The 23,252-nt window shown below is 45.4% G+C and overlaps 1 protein-coding gene across 1 annotated transcript; it reads right to left on the bottom strand.

The window, feature by feature from the left end:
- Positions 1-708: 708 nt before the first annotated feature.
- On the bottom strand, positions 709-22,877 carry TMEM185A (transmembrane protein 185A). The gene is made up of 7 exons (XM_068251018.1): positions 22,761-22,877; positions 17,509-17,685; positions 14,020-14,230; positions 10,014-10,097; positions 9,705-9,881; positions 7,981-8,104; positions 709-4,723 (listed from the first exon to the last, which is right to left on the bottom strand). The coding sequence occupies exons 1-7, from the start codon at positions 22,796-22,798 to the stop codon at positions 4,479-4,481; spliced, it is 1,056 nt and encodes a 351-aa protein (XP_068107119.1). The 5' UTR covers positions 22,799-22,877; the 3' UTR covers positions 709-4,478.
- Positions 22,878-23,252: the final 375 nt, after the last annotated feature.

Raw genomic sequence — 23,252 nt, 5'->3', positions numbered from 1 at the left:
CTGCAGCATCAAATACAGAGACATACAATTAGTCCAGTAAGCTCATTAGCAGACAAAAGACAAAGAACATTTATATTGCACTTTTCTCCTGGCAGACTCAAAGTGCCAGAGCTTCAACTACTGTACTAGGGCACTCTCTATAGACAGTTGCAGTGTTACATCTCCTACTGAATAGGCTTACTGAACAGGAAGAGCCAAGATTTAAACCCAGGTCTGTTTCAGAGGCAGAGCCCTTAAAGGGAAGGTTCAGGGAATGCATAAAAAAATAAAAATCCAAATCCACTTACCTAGGGCTTCCCCCAGCCCGTGGCAGGCAGGAGGTGCCCTCGGCGCCGCTCCGCAGGCTCCAGGTGGTCTCCGGCGGCGAGCCCGACCTGGCCAGGCCGGCTGCCAGGTCGGGCTTCTTCTGCGCTCCAAAGTGCGTCACTCGTGCGCGCTGACGTCATCGGACGTCCTCCGGGCTGTACTGCGCAGGCTCAGAACTACTGAGCCTGCGCAGTACAGCCCAGAGGACGTCCGATGACGTCAGGGCACACGAGTGACACGCACTTTGGAGCGCAGAAGAAGCCCGACCTGGCAGCCGGCCTGGCCAGGTCGGGCTCGCCACCGGAAGCCTGCGGAGCGGCGCCGAGGGCACCTCCTGCCTGCCACGGGCTGAAGGAAGCCCCAGGTAAGTGGATTTAGATTTTTATTTTTTTATGCATTCCCTGAACCTTCCCTTTAACTAGTACCCTATCCAGCCACTTACTGGACTAATTGTATGCCTCTGTGTTTGATGCTGCAGATATTTTTTAAACCATCCTTCACTCACCAACTGGGAATCTAGAGAAAGTATGCCACTGAAGAAGCCACCATGCTATTGCTGGCGAAACGCGCGTTAGGCAATTCACATTTGATTAGCGTGTACTGAGGACTATTATTTATGCTGTATCATGTATGATTATGGTTATTGTAATTAAACGTTATGTTAACACTCAAAACTAAGACTAACAGGACCTTAAAGAGACACTGAAGCGAAAAAAAATATATGATATAATGAATTGGTTGTGTACTATGAATAATTACTAGAAGATTAGCAGCAAAGAAAATATTCTCATATTTTTATTTTCAGGTATATAGTGTTTTTTCTAACATTGCATCACTCTATAATATGTGCAGATTACACAACACTCAGCATTCAAAATGAGTCTTTCAGAGCAGACTGTGAAGTAATGAACTCTCCTCTGGCAGAGGAAAAGTAAACAGTTCAATTACAGTTGAGATAATAAAAGTCAGATAACAGCCCTCTCCACGACTAAGTTAGTCGGAGAGCTTAATAGCTTTTTTGCATAGAGATAACAACTGGAGTTTCTCAACTCTTCCTGTACTGGAAACAATTAGACTGATGTATCTGATCTTAATGTTTTTTTTCTTAGCTGTACTACACATACAAATCATAATATCATCATTTTTTTTTCGCTTCAGTGTCTCTTTAAAGGGACCCTGAGCACTGATTAAAAATTAAATTGTGACTTACCTGAGGCTTCCTCCAGCCCACTGTAGACCGCAAGTCCCCCGATGTCCTCCTGGCTCCTCTCCCGGTCCTGGCTGGCGACTCCGTTATGGTACGACTTCGGCCTGAAGTAGTAAGACCTGCTTACCGCTTTGCCAATCTGTGTCATCATGCCGGCCGGTGTGAGTCCTGCACATGCGCGGTTCTCTAATATTGAACCGCGCATGCACAGGACTCTAACACTGGCTGGCGTGATGACGCGCATCAGCAAACCAGGAAGTCGTACCATAACGGAGCCACCAGCCAGGAGAGGATTCAGGAGAACGCTGGGAAACCTGCGGCCTACAGTGGGCTGGAGGAAGCCCCAGGTAAGTCACAATTTCATTTTTAATGAGTGCTCTGGGTCCCTTTAAACCATCAATTTGTATTTTGTTTGATCTTCTATTGTATGCTAGAGAGGCGACTGTTTTCTTTTTGGTTACTGTTCTGATTATACAACAATCCATTTGAGATCGAACATTTTTATCCTTTTTTCATACAATTCAATTCTGTACATACTGACAAGGCTCCGTAACGAGTTATTTGAAGAAAGTGCCTGGTATAATCATTTCAAAACTCCTAATGTTTAATAATAAACAAAGGATATCTGGCATCCTGCACCACTGACAAGGATAAAGGACTTACTGCAGTAACTCTACAAGCAATGTGGTGTATTAGTGCAATTCTGCTACTACTCACAACAGCCCTCGCTATAACAGGATTGCAGTGTTCTTCCATTATAGCAAGAGTAGAGCTTGCTGAGGATTTAGAAAAATGTAATGAAGCGTATAAGCATATGCCCTATCTGAATATCTAATACACAAAAGCAGGTAAGGGTCTGTAAAATGTGCCCATACATTTAGCAATTTTGGTTGCCGATCGAACAAGGGTCAGATCTCTCTCTGATCAGAGAGAGAGAGAGAGAGAGATCTGTTCGCTGCCATAAAACAGGCCGATTCCCAATCAATTTCAGCCTGAAATCTTGTAGGAATTAACCTTGTAACACCGCATCGCTGTGTTTTAATTATATACCCCATCCCAGGTTCCCGTGTAGTTATACTTCACCTGCTGCCGTCCGTGTCCTCCCTTCCCCATTTGCACCCCCATGAAGTAGCCAGCGGTTTAGCATACACACAACACACAGGAGCTACATGCTGGTTGTCACATGGGGTCTGAATGCAGAAATCACTCAGCGTGGATGGCGGACAGGGAAAGTATAACTGCACGGACAATGGGGGAAACACGCATAAAACACTGGGGGGTGCACAGTGCTTGGGGTTTCATCACTCGTCCTGATATCACAAGCCATTACCACCGTGCACCTGATCGAGCATGTCACCTGAGATTTTCCAGCATGTCCGATCAATACATGCAATCAATTTCAGCCTAAAATTGGTTGCATCGTCAATCGGGCCATGGTCTTCCCGGCACAGGATTTTTATCAGATTCGATTAGAATTATCAAATCGGATGGTCGACCTTAAGATGGTGTTAGGGGCGGTTCTTAAAACAAAAACAAACTTCTAGGGAATTTTTATGAAAGCCTAAAACTGTCAACAACATTTAAGGCAGTCCAATCTGTCACTGCGGTATTAAGCTCATGCCTCAAAGAAAAGAACGGCCACCCCCATTGGACGATTCACACGTAAGGATTTTCCTTTAAGACTAAATTTTCTTAAAGCCCCCTTTCATTCTACAATCCCCTCCCCTTTACTGCATCAGCTGATTCAGTGAGGAGATCCTCTTTAAATGGATCTTCCAGACTATATTCATATTTTACCAGTTCCCCAAGCTATAACAAAGGTTACTTCCTCCTCTAATTTTGTGAGCGAAAATCCCTCAGCTACTGCTTCTATTCACTATGCCTTCTATCCAGCTTTTAAAACAGGTAAGTGCTTGATGCATCATAGTATGTGGACAGCCTAGCTGCACTACGTTTCCCCTGCAGGTGGCATAGGACACGAAACTGGGTCCTGAACCCACTGAAATGAAGGAGTTGGTAGAGCGATTCCTGTGTGTTCCTACACAGATAGCAAGGCTACAATTAGAATTTAGAGTGGAAGATTACTCTAAGGGTGGCCACTAACGATCCAATCTTTTTCATCCAATCTTACCATTTCTATGTAATATAAAGGGACTGCCTATCGTATCTATTCACTCAGTTTACTCTTCCACTACATAGATTTGGTAAGATTGGCTGAAAAAGCTTGGATCGTTAGTGGCCACCCTAACCTATCAGTTTTCATAAAATACACTAGTGGTATAAAGTAGGCAATGAAAGATTTTTGTCCAAAGCAAAAAGGTTCCTTGCACAATAGCTGCACATTAAACATAGAAAAGATTTTACAAGTATGCCAAAAGGCACGTTACAATAAACAATTCATATTAGAGATAAGCGACTTTACACACAGATGTGGCAAATTCTGCAAATTGTATCTGTTTTTGCTATCTGCAAATTATCAATTTCATTAATGTATATTACATTTGTCCGATGTGCACAAGATCATACGTACAATTCATTAGACCTGGTTGTCTGGATTCATGAATTACATGATTCTTTGCATGCTGGACAAGTTAGCATGGCATACTCAGTTTGCACTGAAAATAAATACAATTTGCCAAGAGATGTTCTGCTACATCGGTTTGTTGCTCATATACTGTAGGTCTGTACACATCACTCACATTCATCTGGAGTCCCAAGTATGTAGGAAATAGCTAATGACTCGTCTGTTAGCTAAGCTGACACGGTCAGGGATAGAAGATCTTCAATGCAGCCACACGGACATGTGAGGTTATGCTGCATTATAGAAGTAAAGTTTATAAAAACAACAAAAGCAAAAAAAAACAAAAACAAAAGTAAAGTGAGGTCAGTAGCGTATGCAGTCTGTTCTCATAGTAAATGGCTGATTTTGCCTTCAAGCTGACGAGTTCTTCCTGTTGAAAGGACTTTAATCTGGCATATCAATATTCAGTTTAGGAGGAGGCACAACGTATTTGCCCGGGCTTTGTGTAATGACCACGCCAGTTTTTTTCCGGAACATAGGAGCTATTTTAGGTGGTTCTGGAACAGGCGTTTCCTCTGCATCTTCACTGTCCTCATGATGGATGTCATATGAAATGTTGCCATATTCCCGGAGGAATGGGAATATTTCCAACAGGAACTGACAGAAGTCTTTCCGTATACCAAACCACCCTAGGAAAAAATATATTTAGAATATGGGTAACAAAAGGCCAATGTGTTGCATACAAGCCTAAAAATTAGGCCCAAAAGTTTGTGTTTTGCCTACTTGTAAGCCCCTGATAGAAGGCCACTGTACTTTCCCCTTTACACCATTTACCTTTGACCTAATAGAACTAAAAGATATTGGGCACAGAAAATAACCATGCTCTTCAAAATAGTCACCTTTATTTGCAACAAGTGACACTACAGTACACATGCCCAAAATGCTCCTGGCACAGCTGCTGTGCACAGCTGAGAGCAACTGCCAAAATTACAGGGAGCACAGGACAGACAGAGCTTGATGCTCCTTCGTCAAATGGGGACAGTATGGCACAAAACACATAACATTTATATTGTGCTATTCTCTTGGTGGACTCTAAACACCAACACCAACGTAGGCTTGATTGACAGCGGCGGTTCGAACCATGCGCAGTGCGGACGACCTCGGTGTCGGCTTCCGGACTGAGAAGGGAGACCGGTGACAGCGTGGGACAGTCGGCTGGTAGGGACTGGAGAAAGCCCCAGGTGAGTAAAGACTTTTTTTTTTTTTTTCTTAATTCACCTGATGACTCCTTTAAAGGACTTACGAGGGCAAAATCTGCCCCCAAAACGTAAAAAAAGTTAACTACCTGCATGACTATGTAAGGCACGGAGGACGCCATCCACGCCCTCCGTGCCGTTCCGCCTGGTCCCCTCTGCTCAATAGCCCCCCGAAAGGCTGCGACCCCACAGTCCGGGTCGGTATCTGCAGCCTGCATAAAGATGGCCGTCGGAGCTGGCCACGGCTGCGCAGTCCGCATAGCCGCTACTGCGGCTGTGCAGCTCTAGGGCCAACCCTCCGATACACGCTGCCTGTTACGTGGATCGGGGTGTTGGCCCTAGAGCTGCGCAGCCGCAGTAGCGGCTATGCGGACTGCGCAGCCGTGGCCAGCTCCGGCGGCCATCTTTATGCGGGCTGCAGATACCGACCCCGACCGTGGGGTCGCAGCCTTTCGGGGGGCTATTGAGCAGAGGGGACCAGGCGGAACGGCACGGAGGGCGCGGACGGCGTCCTCCGTGCTTTACAAAGTCATGCAGGTAGTTAACTTTTTTTACGTTTTGGGGGCAGATTTTGGCCTCGTAAGTCCTTTAAGAAGGGGACCCCATCCAATCTGGCAAGGCAAGTATAAGAACCCCCATCCTATAGGTTGGTTGTGTAGTTGTATAGGTTTAGTGTCAGTTCAGGTGCCCTTTTGGTATTTTTAAGAAAGGGTGATCTTTTCTTCAGAGCTGTGGAGTTGGGAGCAATTTTGGCTACCTGGAGTCTGAGTCGGTGGTTTCATGAACTGAGGAGTCGGAGTCAGATTATTTTTGTAACGACTCCACAGCCCTGCTTTTCTTGATCTGTATTTTTGGGGGAAAAATGAGTCCTGTATATGCATCATTTTAATAATTGTGCAGCAACATGAGATACACCTTATGTTCACTTGCCTAACCAGAAAGCAAGACTTGACATTTGTCAACAATGGATTGACTGTATTACTATGCAATTAATACCATCCATAGCAAAGCGATTAAAGCAATTTGAAGGAAATCCAAGTTAAAGCTGAAGAACACAGGATGAAAAATTTCAGTCTGAATAAGTTAGATCAACTGCTGGGGTGGATGTGTTGAGGGAAGGGGAATATTTTTTCCCCAGTGTTAGCACTAAAAAATGCATTGCCCCATGAAGGTCAAACCTCAACACAGTGCGATAGCAGTGTTCTCCCCAGTCTCTTTTAGCCAGGTGCTCCACCCGGCTAGTTTTGGTGAGCACCCGGCTGTTATCAGCTCACCTCCTCCTATGCTGTAAGCAGAGTTACGCATAGAAGCACAGGCCCTGCATTCTTTCATCTCGCCCCACCCGGCTAAATACCGATAGGTAAATATCAATTTTCAAGGAAAATGATGGGCTATCAGCAAGAGACAGGATCTGGCATGAACCTCCACTATTGGTTCAGTTCAGCTCTATACATTGCAGGGGTTAATGGTAAACCTGCTTATATTTACAATGATTATGGGTAAAGCTAGCTTCATACTAACTCCCCCCCCCCCCCCTTCCAACCCTAACACTACCCTCTCATCTCTACACCAACAGTAACCTAACACTTGGGGTTTGGCTACCGGCGTCCCTACTACTTTAAACTCGCCCTATGAACCTGCCGCTATTTTAGTTTGCTGAACTCACAAAAGATCTAAATGCTACTGTTACCTCTCTATCAGTTCAGCTACTGTGAACCAGAACTAATTGCAGTTCCTTGAGCCGCTATATTACCTATTTCACTGCTGCCCCACCATTAATTACCGTTGTATGCGATGCACCTACTGTTAACTGTTATTTGAGTTCAGCTACAATTTAGCCAAACTCATTACCATTGTGTATGCATGGCCAAATGAATGCCAAGCCCCCGCATCCAAAATAACCCCCCCCCCCCCCCACGGGCGCACAATAGCTACAATTTGCATTGTGGTCTATGGTACTGCCAAAGCGTGCCCACTGACAATGTTCACATTGACTTTCCTGGGGCTTCCTTTAGCCCCCTACAGTCTATCAGGTCCCTCAGAAGTCCACCTGATCCCCTCCAGTGTGCCGTTATCCTTACTCAAAAGTTTTCCATCTGCGTACACGTGACCATGCAGCTCCTTGATTGAGTTCCAGTCACTGGTATCGTTCTGCGCTTACGTTGTTTTGTGAATTGATCATAACATTCCCAGCCACAGGGGAGCATGGACAATATGGGAGGAGGCACACGGACTTGACAGTGCGTAAACAATGGCCCTGACCAGAGTTCTGGGCACAGATCTTTCTGAGGGGAAGCGGCACAATGGCTGGGAGTAGCTCCAGGTCAGTAAAAAAATTTATTTTTTCCACCTAGGGTATCCTTTAAAGCAGTAATCCTCAACCCTCTCCTCAGGGCTTAACAACAGTGCATGTTTTGTAGAAATCCACAAAGGTAGTTAATTAGTTCTGGTGAGTCACTAATTATTCCACCTGTGCATGGTGGGCCTTGAGGACAGGGTTGGGGAACTCTGCTTTAAAGAAAGTGGAGATTCCTTTTAATGAATCCTTTTGGAGGTATATTGGCATTTCCATATTACAGTCCCCCAAGTTTCTGAAGATCTCCCACAGGCAGCCCCTCCAGTCCTAGAAGGTTTTTCTATCAGTGACAGGTTTGCTTTGACATAAATCTGCACGAATACTTATTACTTACAGTGATTTCCTCCTTTCTGGCCAAAGGTTGTTGCCATCAGTGTAATCAATGAAAGCCACAGAGGGACAAAGATTGGGATGTATGAGAAGGTGTTATGGCTATCCAGTCGATGTACAAGTAAAATCTACAGAAAAAAGATCAAAGTTATTTGACCGAATCTACACATGCCAATTTTTTCCAAAGTTTGATTGCTAAGAAATAATAACATTTTCAAAACACAAGCTATCAACATTTTAAGCGATTACTGATTTACACTTAGGGGGACAGTAAGTGACGGTCTGTCACGTACATCAATATATCGCACGCCGCTACTGCCATGCACACAATCGACGTCGGACCAAGATTTTCCAGCATGCTTGATATTAGACCAAAATTGATCAAACCATCAATCGAGCATGCTTGTTGCGGCACTGATTTTCATACAAATTGGTAAACTTTGAATAATTACAAATGTTTCCTCACTGATACGCTATCAGTGTTTCTACACTATGTGCTCTCCTTTTACCATAGATATATACAACCTGAGACTAGTATTAATGGTTAACAAGCAGTTGGCGGATGTCGACAAGCTGTTCTACACTACCTATTGATCCTTAAAGGGTACCCGAAGTGACATGTGACATGAGATAGACATGGGTATGTACAGTGCCTAGCACACACCCTCACTGATAAGAAATTCCAACTAAAAAACACTTTCCTAGCAGAAAATGGCTTCTGAGAGCAAGAAAGATTAAAAAAAGGGAGAATTTCTTATCAGTGAGGGTCCCACTGTAGTCACTTCCTGTCTGAGTCAGGACTGAGTCAGCCACTTACATACCTGATATTTATCTCTTTCAGGCAGAGAAAGAAAAAAAGAAACACAGCATAGTTATTTGTGTGCTAGGCACTGTACATACCCATGTCTATCTCATCTTGTCACATGTCATTTCGGGGATCCTTTAAGGCACCAGTAACACTTGAGGCAATTACACATGGTTTCCCCCCTGTGTCAATCAATAGGCTGGTTCACATTTGATGTGGTTACCGCGTGCAATTCCTATTGCTAACAGTTAGCTATCGACTGAGACTAGGCTAGTTGCCGCATCCGCTTTCGAAACGCTGCAACATAAAACGTATGTGTCCTGTCACCAATCAGTCTCTCCTACACAGCCTGTTGGTCAACAAAGCACGGGGATCTCCATTAGGCTGCAAAAAAACAATTAGAACCCTCAGCAACAGGGAGAATTCTCATTGGTTCATGGTGGACCAATGAAAATTCTCTCTGTTGCTAGGGAGAATTGGCCTAATGCAGCCTTTGGAGTGCCCCACGCTCCTGCCTGCCTCCAGGCTGAATATGGAAGGACTGAGCGCCGGGACAGGTGAGCGGCGATGTGTACGGGCGGACGTGATTGAAGCAGGGAATTTGAATGCAAGCGGATGCAAAACGGATGGAACGCAACCGCCTAGCGGGTGCGCTTACCATTTCTGTTTTGCATCCGCTCTAGTGTGAACCGGCTCATTAGATCGCTGCTTTCTGAATAGGCTTCAGAGTGCTGCTGAGTGCAACTAGCAATGGCAGCTCTTGGCTGCTGTACTACAGCAGCACAGATGAGATAAAACTTATTTGATGGTTTACCTAAGCCTACAGTATATGATGGCAGGCGTGCTATAAAGTGAAATTTTATTACTTTTGCCTTGTAACCGTGCTATCTTTTAAGACAGGAAGGGACTTTTACAATATATACCTCAAAAGTAAGTAATGGCACCACTATAGCCATCCAGCTGACTGCCATGGTGATATGCGTGCGTCTCTGCTCAGCTATGACATCCATGGATCGCAAGAAAAGGACAGACCACACGATATAATACAAAACCACCAAACATAGGAAGGACATCAGGATCCACAGTGGCACACACACCACCTACAGAGAGAAAGAAGGGTTAAACCAGGCATGAAAATCACATATGCAGCTAATTAATCTTCAGCTGCACAAAAATGTTGAAGCTGTGGCAGATGCATATGGCTTACATCAAGACAAAGAAGAAATGCTTACCAGCCAGGGCCAACGGATGATGTCGTCAAGTTTTAGTGCAATAAATATAAACTGCAGAATGTTTACGGAACACAAGATTTCCAACTGCAAAACACAAAAGGAGGAAAAAAAGGCTAGAAAATCGATGCAGCAAACTATTCCTGATTGATTGTGTTGGATGGAAATTTTGTTTAATGGGTGGCAGGTCGGGAGCACATCGCTAGAGGTGTTAGATTTCGTGATTACCAACGCAGAAGTGGAGCTTACACTTAAAGGGGACCTTAACTGAGAAGGCTATGAATGTTTCCTTTTAAACAATACCAGATGCTTGGCAGTCCTGCTGATCTCTTTGGCTGCAGTAGTGTCTGAATCACAGACCTGAAACAAGCATGCAGCTAATGCAGTCTGACTTCAGTCAGAGCACCTGATCTGCACACTTCTTGAGGGGCTGTAGCTAAATGTATTAGGGCCCGTTTCCACTAGAGCGAATTCGCATGCGTTGTCTGCATGCGGATTCGCATAACCAATACAAGTGGATGAGACTGTTTCCACTTGTCAGTTTTTTGGTGCGTTTTTCTGTGCAGGATTTTTCTGCACGGTAGGGCCTGCAGATTTCGCCTGCGTGTGGAATGCAGGCGATTCGCAGGCAATGTATTTAATAGGGGAAATCGCACATGCGTTTTTTGCCGCGATTTCGCGTGCGAATTCGCACTAAAACTAATGTACATTGAGCCAGGCAGTGACATGGTTAAAATCGCTGATAGCCTGCCTATGCGAAATCGCATGCGAAATCGCGGCAAAAATCGCATGCGGAATCGCATCCGCATGCGATTTTGTCAGCGGTGGAATCCCAGCGATTCGCACCGCACTAGTGGAAACGGGCCCTTACAGAGGATCAGCAGGAGAGAGTCAGGCAACTGGTATTTTAAAAGGAAAGATCCATATCCTCCTCAGTTTCAGTTCCCTTTAACTCAGACAAGAAGGAAAACCTGTCGGAGAAGACGTGCAGCAGACAGGTGAGAGCGCAGCCAGGGGTGGGTTCAAAAGACCTGGGGACCAGGCAGGCAGTGCACAGAGTTTCGATGGATTTCATGCTAAAACCTATTGAAAATCTGTGTGTAGTGTGGAATGATTCAATCAGACAGATCCCTCTGTTGGGCCACATTGACCAGTGTCTGGCCAGCTTTTTAAGCAATCCTGAAGTGAAATAAAAAATACTTACCTCAGTAGTGGAAAACCTCTGGATAGCCCAGAGGCTTCCTGCATCCCCTTACACCCACCATTCCATCAATGGATGCCTCTAAACCTATGCAACCAAGCTGGACAAACAAGTTTCTTTTTGCCACGAGCACAACCGCATTGGGTATGTGCGAGTATGACCCACGCATGACCAGTAGAGGAAAGCACTTGTACTTTCCTCCAGTGGGCATTTGCGTACCATACTCACAGATGCCCAGTGTGGATGTACCCATTCACAGCGGCACACTCCTGGCCACAAGATACAGAAGGACCTATTCAAGCTGTGGCCTGTGGACCTGCTCAACAGCACTGGGTATGCACGAGTATGGCCCATGCATGACCAGTAGAGGAAAGCACTTGTACTTCCCTCCACTGGGCATTTGCATTCACAGCCTTCCTCCTGGCCACAAGATACATAAGTACCTATTCAAGCTGTGGCCTGTGGGAGGATCTGCAAAGCCTCTGGACTACCCAGAGGCTTCACGCTACTGAGGTAAGTAGCTTTAGTTTATTATTCAATTCAGGATTGCTTTAAAGTGGCCATACATGCTTCAGTATTTAAGCGATCAATTAGGAAGGTTGATTTGCTTACTAAATTTAGAGTGAACATGTACGGTTTATGAAGCATGCATGCAACAAAGGGGACGAGCACCAACAGGAGGAGGCAAATGCAGAGGGAAAGGGTAAAAATGAGAAAAGGGGAAGGAAGCCAAGAATGTCGACTACAAAAGATTTCCTTTTTATCCTTTCCTCCCCCACACTGTAGGACGTCACTAAATCGTTTATAGCTGAAGAGCGTGTCTGTATAGCGCTCATTCCCAATTCCCACAATGGTGACCCTAATAATTAAAAAACAAACATAAGAGACAACAGTATTGTAGAATGTGTAAAAGGCTTAACCTCCCTAGCGTTCTAGCTAGGCTCGTCCAGAGACGCCGGAGGCCACCTCTCAGGCCCTGCTGGGCCGATTTGAATAATTTTTTTTGAAACACGCATCTAGCACTTTGCTAGCTGCGTGTTTCTCCGATCGCCGCCGATCCGCCGCTGCCCGCCGCGTAATAGGGCCCCCCAGACCCCGTGCGCAGCCTGACCGATCAGTGCCAGGCAGCGCTGAGGGGTGGATCGGGACTCCCTATGACGTCACGTCGATGACGTCATTCCGTTCGTCGCGTGGGGGAAAGCTCTCAAGGAAATCCCGTTCAGAACGGGTTTCCTGACGGGCATAGGCGCCGGCGGCGATTGGAAGGGTGGGAGGGATTCGGCAGGGAGGGGGGGTATCATGTAGCTAGCGCTAGGCTAGCTACATGATTAAAAAAAAAAAATAATAATAATAATAATAATAATAATAATAATAATAATAATAGGTATAAAAAACCATGCGCAGCCCTCCGGCTGCGCAGAATCAGAACTCCCAGCAGGTTAAAGGGTACCTAAAGTCAAACAAATCTGCCCAGTTTAATTTACCTGTGCCTTCTTCCAGCCCCCTGTAGTCAGGCCCCTTCACTGTCATTGCGCTCTGATTCGGGGACGGGTATGCACAGAAGAGTGCAACTGGCCAGATTACCAGTGGAGATAGCTGGAGAGGATGGCGAGGGACTCCAGGCACCTCATGGGGCTGGAGGAAGCCCCAGGTAAATATAAATACACCCCTATTAAACATCTTAGGTACACTTTAAAGCACAGTGCTCATGTACCCATTGCAGGGCATGCTATAAATAGAATTAATATCTACATCCGAGTCTTATGTAAAGTTTTAGAGGACTTGAGAACAGTTGTGATCATAAGTTAACATACCATGTTAGAATTTATCAGTTCTGATGCTCATATGTCCAGCAGCAGACAGGGAGTCAGCTAAGCTCCTGTAAAGCAGTGGATACCCCATCTAATGTCATTCCACAAAAGCCACTGTAGAACAAATTGTTGAGGGTCTTTGTGCTAGCCATGAGAGGAAAGGTGTCAAACCACACAATGCATTGCAGCTTGTTGGATATGTGGCTGTACACAGGGCTTTGGAATCGATACTCCAACTTCTCAGTTTATGAAACCTCCGACTCCTGGTACCCAAAATGGCTCTTCAACTACGACTCCTTAGTCTAACTCTTACTAGAGTTGTGGATATGGTACAAAAATCATCCGACTCCTCAGTTTATGAAACCACCAACTCCGAGTACCCAAAATTGCTCCGACTTCACAACCCTGGCTGTACAGATACAAGTCAGAGTGGCCATGCAAACCCCGTCTATAACGCTGAGCATACGAGCATCAGAACTGACAAATTCTAACATGGTATGTCTCTTTAACCATTTCATTTTAAAGCTCTGCTCAGAGTCCCTTTAACCAGTACACCATCATGATGGCCACAATAAAGTCAAATGCCTTACACTTGCCTCCACCATAACCGTCAAACTTCCTACACTTGCCACAGTTTTAGTAATAATTGCTATGCTGCCACACTGCTCAGCTATAGTTGAGCTCACTGTTCTGTTCTATGAAGAGGGGAGGTAGTAAGTGAGTAGTGGCAAGAGCAATGTATTTGTTCATTTTGAAATCTGTTATGACAGCTCTCTAAATGATGCCTTGGAAGAGTTGCACAGACACTAGATATGCACATGACCAGCATGGAACATTGGAGATCTAGCATCTGGACAAAGCTTAGAGCAAGGAATGGAGCAATATTAAGATAGCAACCTTTTTAACAGCTTTTCCTTCACAAGGTTTGGACAATGGGGCACTGTAAAGATACAACAGAAATAAATGTATGTATTTACATTAGACCTGTTTTACTTACCTCTAGAGAACGATCATGTCGGAAACCCCAGACACAAGCAGCAACTGATACCGGAGACACAAAGAATAGGGGCATAAAGACCAACAGCCAGAAGTAGTGGTTTACTCTCTCAATGCGATCACAGACTAGAACTTCAAACATTAGAAGTAGCAGGTGTATTCCCACCGCTATGAGCATAGCCTTGAACTCCACACAAGTTTCACCTTCTGCCCTGCAGAGTCAGAAAGAAAAACATATATTGAAACCTGTAGTAATAAAATACAACAGCACTTTCATACATGCATACTAATAGTGTTGGTGTTCAAATTCAGTACACATGAATAATGCTGACCACCACACTTCAGTACGGAACAAGCCGACAGGGTCAGGGAAGTTCACTACTTGTTTCACGGTGCGTATCACATGACTGATACTTCCTCCTTCTCCACACTGAGTAACACGCATGCTCAGTGGGAACGTTAATATAATCCCCCCGAAATACTTTTGCTGCCACACCTCCTACATTTCATAAATTTTTAGGGTAGGGAGGGGAACTACCTCTGTTCCAAATTGCAGCCACTACGCCTCGCTGGTTCCCAAAATAGATTACAGAGTGTAGGAGGTGTGACTGCAGAGATATTTGGGGTGTTTAGCGCCAGCAGTAAATACTTACCTAAGCGGGAGCCCTCTGGATCCTATAGAGACTTACCACGCCCCTATTGCCAAGCACTGTCTCTCTGAAGATTACCACAGAGGGCTTAATGGTAGGAACATCAGGGCTGCACTACTCTTCAGCTCCGATGTTAAGAAGGATCCCAGGCAGTGGTGGAGAACAGCATGGGATTCTCTGGAGGATACCCGGCCTTCCCTCTCCTTGGGTAATTAATTTACTTTTGAACAATGTGGATGCCTCGGGTTCTCTTTAAAGAGAACCCGAGGTGGGTTTGAAGAATATTATCTGCATACAGAGGCTGGATCTGCCTATACAGCCCAGCCTCTGTTGCTATCCCAAACCCCCCTAAGGTCCCCCTGCACTCTGCAATCCCTCATAAATCACAGCCACGCTGCTGACAAACAGCTTGTCAGAGCTGGCTGTGTTTATCTCTATAGTGTCACTCTGCTGCTCTCCCCGCCTCCTGCAGAACTCCATTCCCCGCCTGCATCCCTTCCCTCCCTGCTGATTAGAGGGAAGGGACGGGGGCAGGGACCGGAGCTATGCAGGAGGCGGGAGAGCAGCTGAGACTGACACTACAGATGTAAACACAGCCTCACAGCACGGCTGTGATTTATGAGGGATTGCAGAGTGCAGGGGGACCTTAGTGGGGTTTGGGATAGCAACAGAGGCTGGGCTGTATAGGCAGTTCCAGCCTCTGTATGCAGATAACATTCTTTAGACACACCTCGGGTTCTCTTTAAAAAAGTTGATAAATAAAAGGATAACAGCTCTTAGCATTATAAAGCCTCTATTCTTGTTCATTCTGACAAATGGACGTTATTTTACACCACTCTCTGAGGTTCTGCAAGCTGTGACACAGAAGTACTTGGCTAGCATGCTTTTCAGAAGAGAACATTACACAGCTGGCTCATCTCACTCCCTTCAAGCTAAACTTCCACAGATGTAGGTCACTTTATATAAACCTCTATAACCTGCTTGCAGGACCGGTTCCTCAGTGAAAACAGGTGTTGTTAAAGGTTTAGTAACAGATATAGATATTACAGAGGTAAAACAAAAAACAAACACTGCACCAACTAAAACTGATTTGCATCTGATTGACCACCCCTAATTAGCAGCTCTGCCAAGCAACTGGTACTAATTCTAATTAACATAACTAATGTAACTTAATGACAGTATGTTTGTTTAGGCTGAAGTTCCCCTTTAAGGGCTAGTTCACACTACAAGAGCTTTTTTTAGCACTACTGATTTGACAAGCTCTAGCTAAAGCAATTCTATTTTTACAAAATTGCATCACTCAAGTGAGAACACACACACACACACACACACACACTAGCAAGAAATTTTAAAATCTCAAGTGCTTAGAATTAGAAAAAGCTATTGTAGTGTGAAATACCCCTAAAGAGTACTGGGGGCCAAATGTCTTGGAATCATGGCGGATTACTGCAGCAGTATTACTAAAGCTGCCCATACAACATCAGATTTAGAAGTCAGTAAAAAAGGTGGGGGATTAAGAGTCGTTGCTAGCGAGCCAGCTGCTTAGGGGGAGGGGGAGGGCTGCCTCTTGCGTCAATCCAGCCTGAGTGAGGAGTAAGTGTGCATCCCAATCCTCTGAAGAAGCACTTACCCTCCCCGAACACGCTGGATCCAGCGCAGGAGATTTGGGTACAGCCGGCACCACCATAGACCATAATAAGAATTACGGCTATATCGGCGCACAAAGAGTAACTTCAGCGCCATCAGAAGGCGGAGCTGAAGTTACTCTTAAAACAATGTAATTCGGCTGCCAGCAATACCTGGCAGCCGAACTACATCATTCCCTACCATCCGTGTAGACCTGGAGGGGCAATAGTAATGAATGCCACCAGGACTTGTGCCGGAGCAGGGTAAGCCGTATATAGGCTGTATCCTGCGCCCAAATCTCCCAGCGGCAATTTCACTTGTACTTCTGCCAGGAATCTACCCTCCCTCTCACCCAGCAGCAGGTACCCTCCATACAGCCCACCCAGCAAAAGCTACCAACCTTCCCTACGGAATGGCCCTTCCCTACCCACCCTAATAGTATTAGAGGCAGATGATCAGCAGGACAGCCAGTCATCTGGTATTGTTTAAAAGGAAATAAATATGGTAGCCTCCATATCCTTCTCACTTCAGGTGTCCTTTAGGAACTTTGTCCTAAACAAATAACAGTTTGGCTGGAATCGACCAGAGATGGACGCTTGATCCCATTTTGAAATATGATACTCGTTTGGCTGTTCTTAGTGATCCACTGTCTCTTCTGTTTTTTAATCCACTCACTGAGAACACGTACAGTATACTGATCAAGTGTGCTGGTCTGACTTCAACTACTGCAAGCTTTCTCCAGGTGTGTGACTCAGACACTGCAGAAAAAGGCCAGCACTGCAGCCAGGAAACCAGTATTTGTTTTTTTAATATGTTTTCAAGGGAATACAAATGGCAGTCTATATAAAGTATTCAAATTTCAACTCTCCTTTAAAGGGAACATGAAATGAGAGGGATATGAAGGTTGCCATATTTCTTGTTAAACAATACCATTTGCCTGGCCCTCCTGCTTATCATCTGCCTCTAATACAGTTAGCCATAGACCCTGAACAAGCATGCAGATCAGGCGTTTCGGACAAAAATATGCCAAGATTAACCACATGCTTGTTACAGGTGTGTGATTCAGACAGTACTGCAGCCAAAGAGATCATCATGACAGCCAGGCAACTGGTATTGTTAAAAGGAAATAAATATGACAGCCTCCATTTACCCCTCACTTCAGGTTCCCTTTAAATAACCCAGCAGTTTCCAATGCTTTGTAGTAATTGAAATACCTGTACTGAGGGTTCCGCGCCCATACTCCAGTGCCCACCGAGGCCCCCACAATCACCATTAGCTTCCACAACCATATTGGCGTGAATACTGCCCAGTAGCTCCATTGAATTATACCGTCAAGACGCAAAGAGAGGAGAACAGAGAACAGCAACAAGCAGGCGTAGATGAGGAATTTACTGCAAGACATGAAAACAAATAATTTATTACTGTAAAGATACAAACAGCTTATTTAAATTTTTGTGTAAATAGGAAAAAATGCTGAAGTGATTTAACACTTTCACTAAATACATTCCTGTCAGATAACCACGTCACAAACCTAGGTATGCAATGAAAACATTGATAGTCATGGTCTAACTTGATTGGGGCTGCAGGTCAAAAACGAAAAGTAATTTCAGACCCACATGCAATTTATTTATACAGGATCTTCTCAAAAAATTAGCATATTGTGATAAAGTTCATTATTTTCTGTGATGTACTGATAAACATTAGACTTTCATATATTTTAGATTCAAATACACACAACTGAAGTAGTTCAAGCCTTTTATTGTTTTAATATTGATGATTTTGGCATACAGCTCATGAAAACCCAAAATTCCTATCTCAAAAAATTAGCATATTTCATCTGATCAATAAAAGAAAAGTGTTTTTTTTGTTTTTTTTTTAAAGTCAACCTTCAGATAATTATGTTCAGTTATGCACTCAATACTTGGTCGGGAATCCTTTTGCAGAAATGACTGCATCAATGCGGCGTGGCATGGAGGGCAATCAGCCTGTGGCACTGCTCAGGTGTTATGGAGGCCCAGGATGCTTCGATAGCGGCCTTAAGCTCATCCAGAGTGTTGGGTCTTGTGTCTCTCAACTTTCTCTTCACAATATCCCACAGATTCTCTATGGGGTTCAGGTCAGGAGAGTTGGCAGGCCAATTGAGCACAGTAATACCATGGTCAGTAACCCATTTACCAGTGGTTTTGGCACTGTGAGCAGGTGCCAGGTCATGCTGAAAAATGAAATCTTCACCTCCATAAAGCTTTTCAGCAGATGGAAGCATGAAGCGCTCCAAAATCTCCTGATAGCTAGCTGCATTGACCCTGCCCTTGATAAAACACAGTGGACCAACACCAGCAGCTGACATGGCACCCCAGACCATCACTGACTGTGGATACTTGACACTGGACTTCAGGCATTTTGGCATTTCCCTATCCCCAGTCTTCCTCCAGACTCTGGCACCTTGATTTCCGACGGACATGTAAAAGTTGCTTTCATCCGAAAAAGTACTTTGGACCACTGAGCAACAGTCCAGTGCTGCTTCTCTGTAGCCCAGGTCAGGCGCTTCTGCCGCTGTTTCTGGTTCAAAAGTGGGTTCATGCTTCCATCTACTGAAAAGATTTATGGAGATGAAGATTTCATTTTTCAGCACGACCTGGCACCTGCTCACAGTGCCAAAACCACTGGTAAATGGTTTACTGACCATGGTATTACTGTGCTCAAGTTGGCCTGCCAACTCTCCTGACCTGAACCCCATAGAGAATCTGTGGGATATTGTGAAGAGAAAGTTGAGAGACACAAGACCCAACACTCTGGATGAGCTTAACCAGCTTAGCGGTATGGACGAGCTCAGCTCGTCCATTACCGCCAGAGGGTGCCGCTCAGGCCCTGCTGGGCCGATTTTGACCAAATAAAAAGCAGCACACGCAGCCGGCACTTTGCCAGCCGCGTGTGCTGCCTGATCGCCGCCGCTCTACGGCGATCCGCCGCGAGCAGCGGCGAAAGAGGGTCCCCCCAGCCGCCTGAGCCCTGCGCTCCGGCCAGCGCTAAGGGCTGGATCGGAGGCGGCTGACGTCAGGATGTCGGCTGACGTCCATGACGTCACTCCGCTCGTCGCCATGGCGACGAAGTAAGCAAAACACGGAAGGCCGCTCATTGCGGCCTACCGTGTTACTTTTGGCCGCCGGAGGCGATCAGAAGAACGCCTCCGGAGCGCCATCTAGTGGGCTTTCATGCAGCCAACTTTCAGTTGGCTGCATGAAATAGTTTTTTTTTAATTTAAAAAAAACCCTCCCGCAGCCGCCCTGGCGATCTTAATAGAACGCCAGGGTGGTTAAGGCCGCTATCAAAGCATCCTGGGCCTCCATAACACCTGAGCAGTGCCAGAGGCTGATTGCCTCCATGCCACGCCGCATTGAAACAGTCATTTCTGCAAAAGGATTCCCGACCAAGTATTGAGTGCATAACTGAACATAATTATTTGAAGGTTGACTTTAAAAAAACAAAAAAAAAAACACTTTTCTTTTATTGATCGGATGAAATATGCTAATTTTTTGAGATAGGAATTTTGGGTTTTCATGAGCTGTATGCCAAAATCATCAATATTAAAACAATAAAAGGCTTGAACTACTTCAGTTGTGTGTAATGAATCTAAAATATATGAAAGTCTAATGTTTATCAGTACATTACAGAAAATAATGAACTTTATTACAATATGCTAATTTTTTGAGAAGATCCTGTATTTTCTGTAAATGTTTAATCTTTCTTCCAACCTCACCACCATTAGAATTTGCTTTGGTCAATTTCGTTTTTACTTACACTGTAAATAAAGTCTGTAAGGTCTCACTTCCACTATTGCGCTGTGTGCAATGCACGGGACTGCGTTCAGGGATTCACACCGATGCGGCTGCAATCCAGTTTACTTATAATGAATGGAATTGCACCGTGAATGCACAGTATGCAATCATGCTTTGCGATTCACCAGTCTATGCACTCTGATGCCCCTACAGATAGCAATACTGAGCGTTGCCAAAAATGCGCAGTACACTCCGAACATGGACTTGACTGACAGCGGCGCTCGCGCAGGCACAGTAGAGCATGACCTCGGCCTCTTCAGCGAAGGGGACCGGGAGCCAGCAGCTGAGAGCGTAGCTGCAGCGTGCGACATGTTGGCTGCAAGGGGCTGGAGGGAGCACCGGGTACGTTTTTTTTTTTTTTTTAACCTGCTCGGACATTCCCTTTAAAAGAGAACCTGAACTGAAAATAAAGAGTCAAAATAACCATACACAGGTCATACTTACCTCCTGTGTAGTCTACTAATCAATCTCTTTCTCCTCTCCTGCATCCCATTTGTCCACTGTGATCAATGGATTTCTCCGTCCTCCATTTTAAAAGAGGCCATTAAACCCTAACAGCTTCCTAGTCAGCACGCTGTTAAACTGTAATATCACCCACTTGAGCCATAAGGAAACATGGACATTACCTTGCACATTAAGTTGTAACTGACAGCTGCTGATATATATAACTGACAGCAACTGGTATATTTCAGTTCTGACAAAATATTGTCAGAACTGGAAGGGATCACTGTAAGGCCTCTTGCACACTGCAAGCGATTCCGATTCCGCTTTTTAATCAGTTTTTACATCCGATTCAGATTCCGATTTGCAGTGTGCAGGGAGCAAACTGCAAATCGGAATCTGAATCGGATATAAAAACTGATTAAAAAGCGGAATCTGAATCGGAATCACTTGCAGTGTGCAAGAGGCCTAAGAAGAAAATGGTGAGCCTTTGAGAGGAACTGACGGTGAGGTTAGTATATAATATTCATTTGCAGCTATGTTGTGTTTATTTTAAAATATTTTCCTCGCTTCAGGTTCCCTTTGAGGCCTCTTTTCCGCGGGCAGTTGATAGGCAGTGAAATGCCTCTCAAACTCTCACAACTGTTTGCTGCTGCCTGGTAACTGCTTGCTGAGCACACAGTTCAACTGCCTGTGGAAAAGAGGCCTCAGGGCCCGTTCACACTACACGCGTTTCCAGCCGCGTTTTGGAAACGCGTGCGGGTGGCCCGACACGCACGACATCAGACAGTGCATAGAGTGCACTGTCTGATGTTCACACTGCATGCGGTCCGGGAACGCATGCTGCACGCAGATTTAGCAAAAACGCGCGGCTGTCCCATTCACTTTTCAGTGATAGGATCAGCCACGCAACGCATACAAACGCGTATGGCGTGCGTTCGTACGCGTTGCGTTCCGCATGCGTGGCCATCCGCGTTTGTAATGTGAACCGGCCCTAAATCACTTTTACCGGATCGGGGAACAAGGTTTTCAGGAACGCCCCCAGTGGGCATTTAATCACTCCCTTCACCTCAAGGTTGTCGAAATGCAGAATGTCAGCAATTTAGAGGGGTGATCATGCGGCACTGAGGGGCAGAGTGCAGCGTGACACAGAGGCATGTCATGCAGCAGGGAATGTCTCTTTTTTCCCATCTGCCCCTGCACCACCTCAGTTTCGCTTTAACGCAAAGTACCGACTTGCACGATTCTCCCAGACAAGCGGATGAGTTTCCCATAAAAACCTTTGGTGGAATTTGGAAACACATCTGCTCTGCACCTTCTGCTCCGGTTGGCCATTGGAGATCTGGCTCTGCAGTGAACAAAGCCTGAGCTGGATCTCAAAACAGGATTTGGAGATAAAATCTCCAGTGGATACAACTCATTATTTACTTCCAAGCGATAAGTGTTCTGGACAAAATTAACAGCCTGGGTAGTGATTGGAAATGAATTCTTCTGCAGACCAGACAGCCAAATCAGCCGGTAGGTAAAAACTGGTTAGAAAAGCCATCATGTATTCCAACCACGGTCGATAAATTGATGCCTTGCAGCGCTGGTTTCCCAGTTTGTATCCCAGCCAGGTAAACATCTGCAAGGAGTTTGCATGTTCTCCCCATGTCTGCATGGGTTTCCTCCAAGCACTCCAGTTTCCTCCCACATCGCAAAAACATACATTGGCCCTAGACTACGATAGAGACATACACTACACTACATTACATGATACATGCATAGACATAGGACTATGGTAGGGACTAGATTGTGAGCCCCTCTGAGGGACAGTTAGTGACGAGCCTATATTCTCTGTACAGCGCTGCATAATATGTTGGCGCTATAAGAAATATATAAAAAAAAGATCTCATGTGTGCTGGATATGGATAGTCATGCTTGTACAGCCAGCCTCTCTCTTATAGGAGCTACCTGTAACATTTGCTACATGCATGAACATTATACTGACAGACTGACTGATACATCTCTGGAAGCCCTCACTCCTTAATAAATCCCCCTGGATAAGGCAAGGCCGCCAGGAAAATAGCTGCTCAGGGCAGGCCTGGTCTATTCGGTGTCTCCGACTCCTCGGCCTCCCCTGGCCGCTGTCTGCACAAATCCCCGGCCGCCTCCAGCCGATCTCTCCGCCTCTTACCACACGGGCTCACCTGGGGTTGAAGTCCTGGAAGAGACCCCTGAGATTCATACTGCAAACCCCACTCCGGGCTCTCTACCGAGCAGTCATAGCGAACCCCACCGCAGCCTGTCAGCGCTGCGCATGCGTGATTTTCTTACTGCGCTTGTGCGGCTCAGTATGGCTTACACTGCGCATGTGCTGCTATATGTTTTAGGAACTACCCGTGGCTGAAGGAAGGAACGCTAGAGTTCGACCTCGGTAATTAGATGTAACAGGCAGCATGGAGGGGGACATATGGGGGGGGACATATGGAAGGGGGTGTCATGAAATTTTTTGCAACTCTATCAGATTTTTTGACTGTCTGAAAGATGCAATGATTCATAGCCTACAGACAGTATCAGTGCACAGTAAACGAAACCTTGATAACATTTGCAACCTGCCCCCCATCCAATGCTGCATGTTATATGTCTTTGGGCTCTATTCATAAAACCTTACCGCAAGTTTTCCGCTCAAAACAGCGGAT

The sequence above is a fragment of the Hyperolius riggenbachi genome, chromosome 8 (genome assembly GCF_040937935.1).
Source record: "Hyperolius riggenbachi isolate aHypRig1 chromosome 8, aHypRig1.pri, whole genome shotgun sequence".
Classification (NCBI taxonomy): Eukaryota; Metazoa; Chordata; class Amphibia; order Anura; family Hyperoliidae; genus Hyperolius; species Hyperolius riggenbachi.
This window is presented reverse-complemented; position numbering and strand designations above follow the sequence as displayed.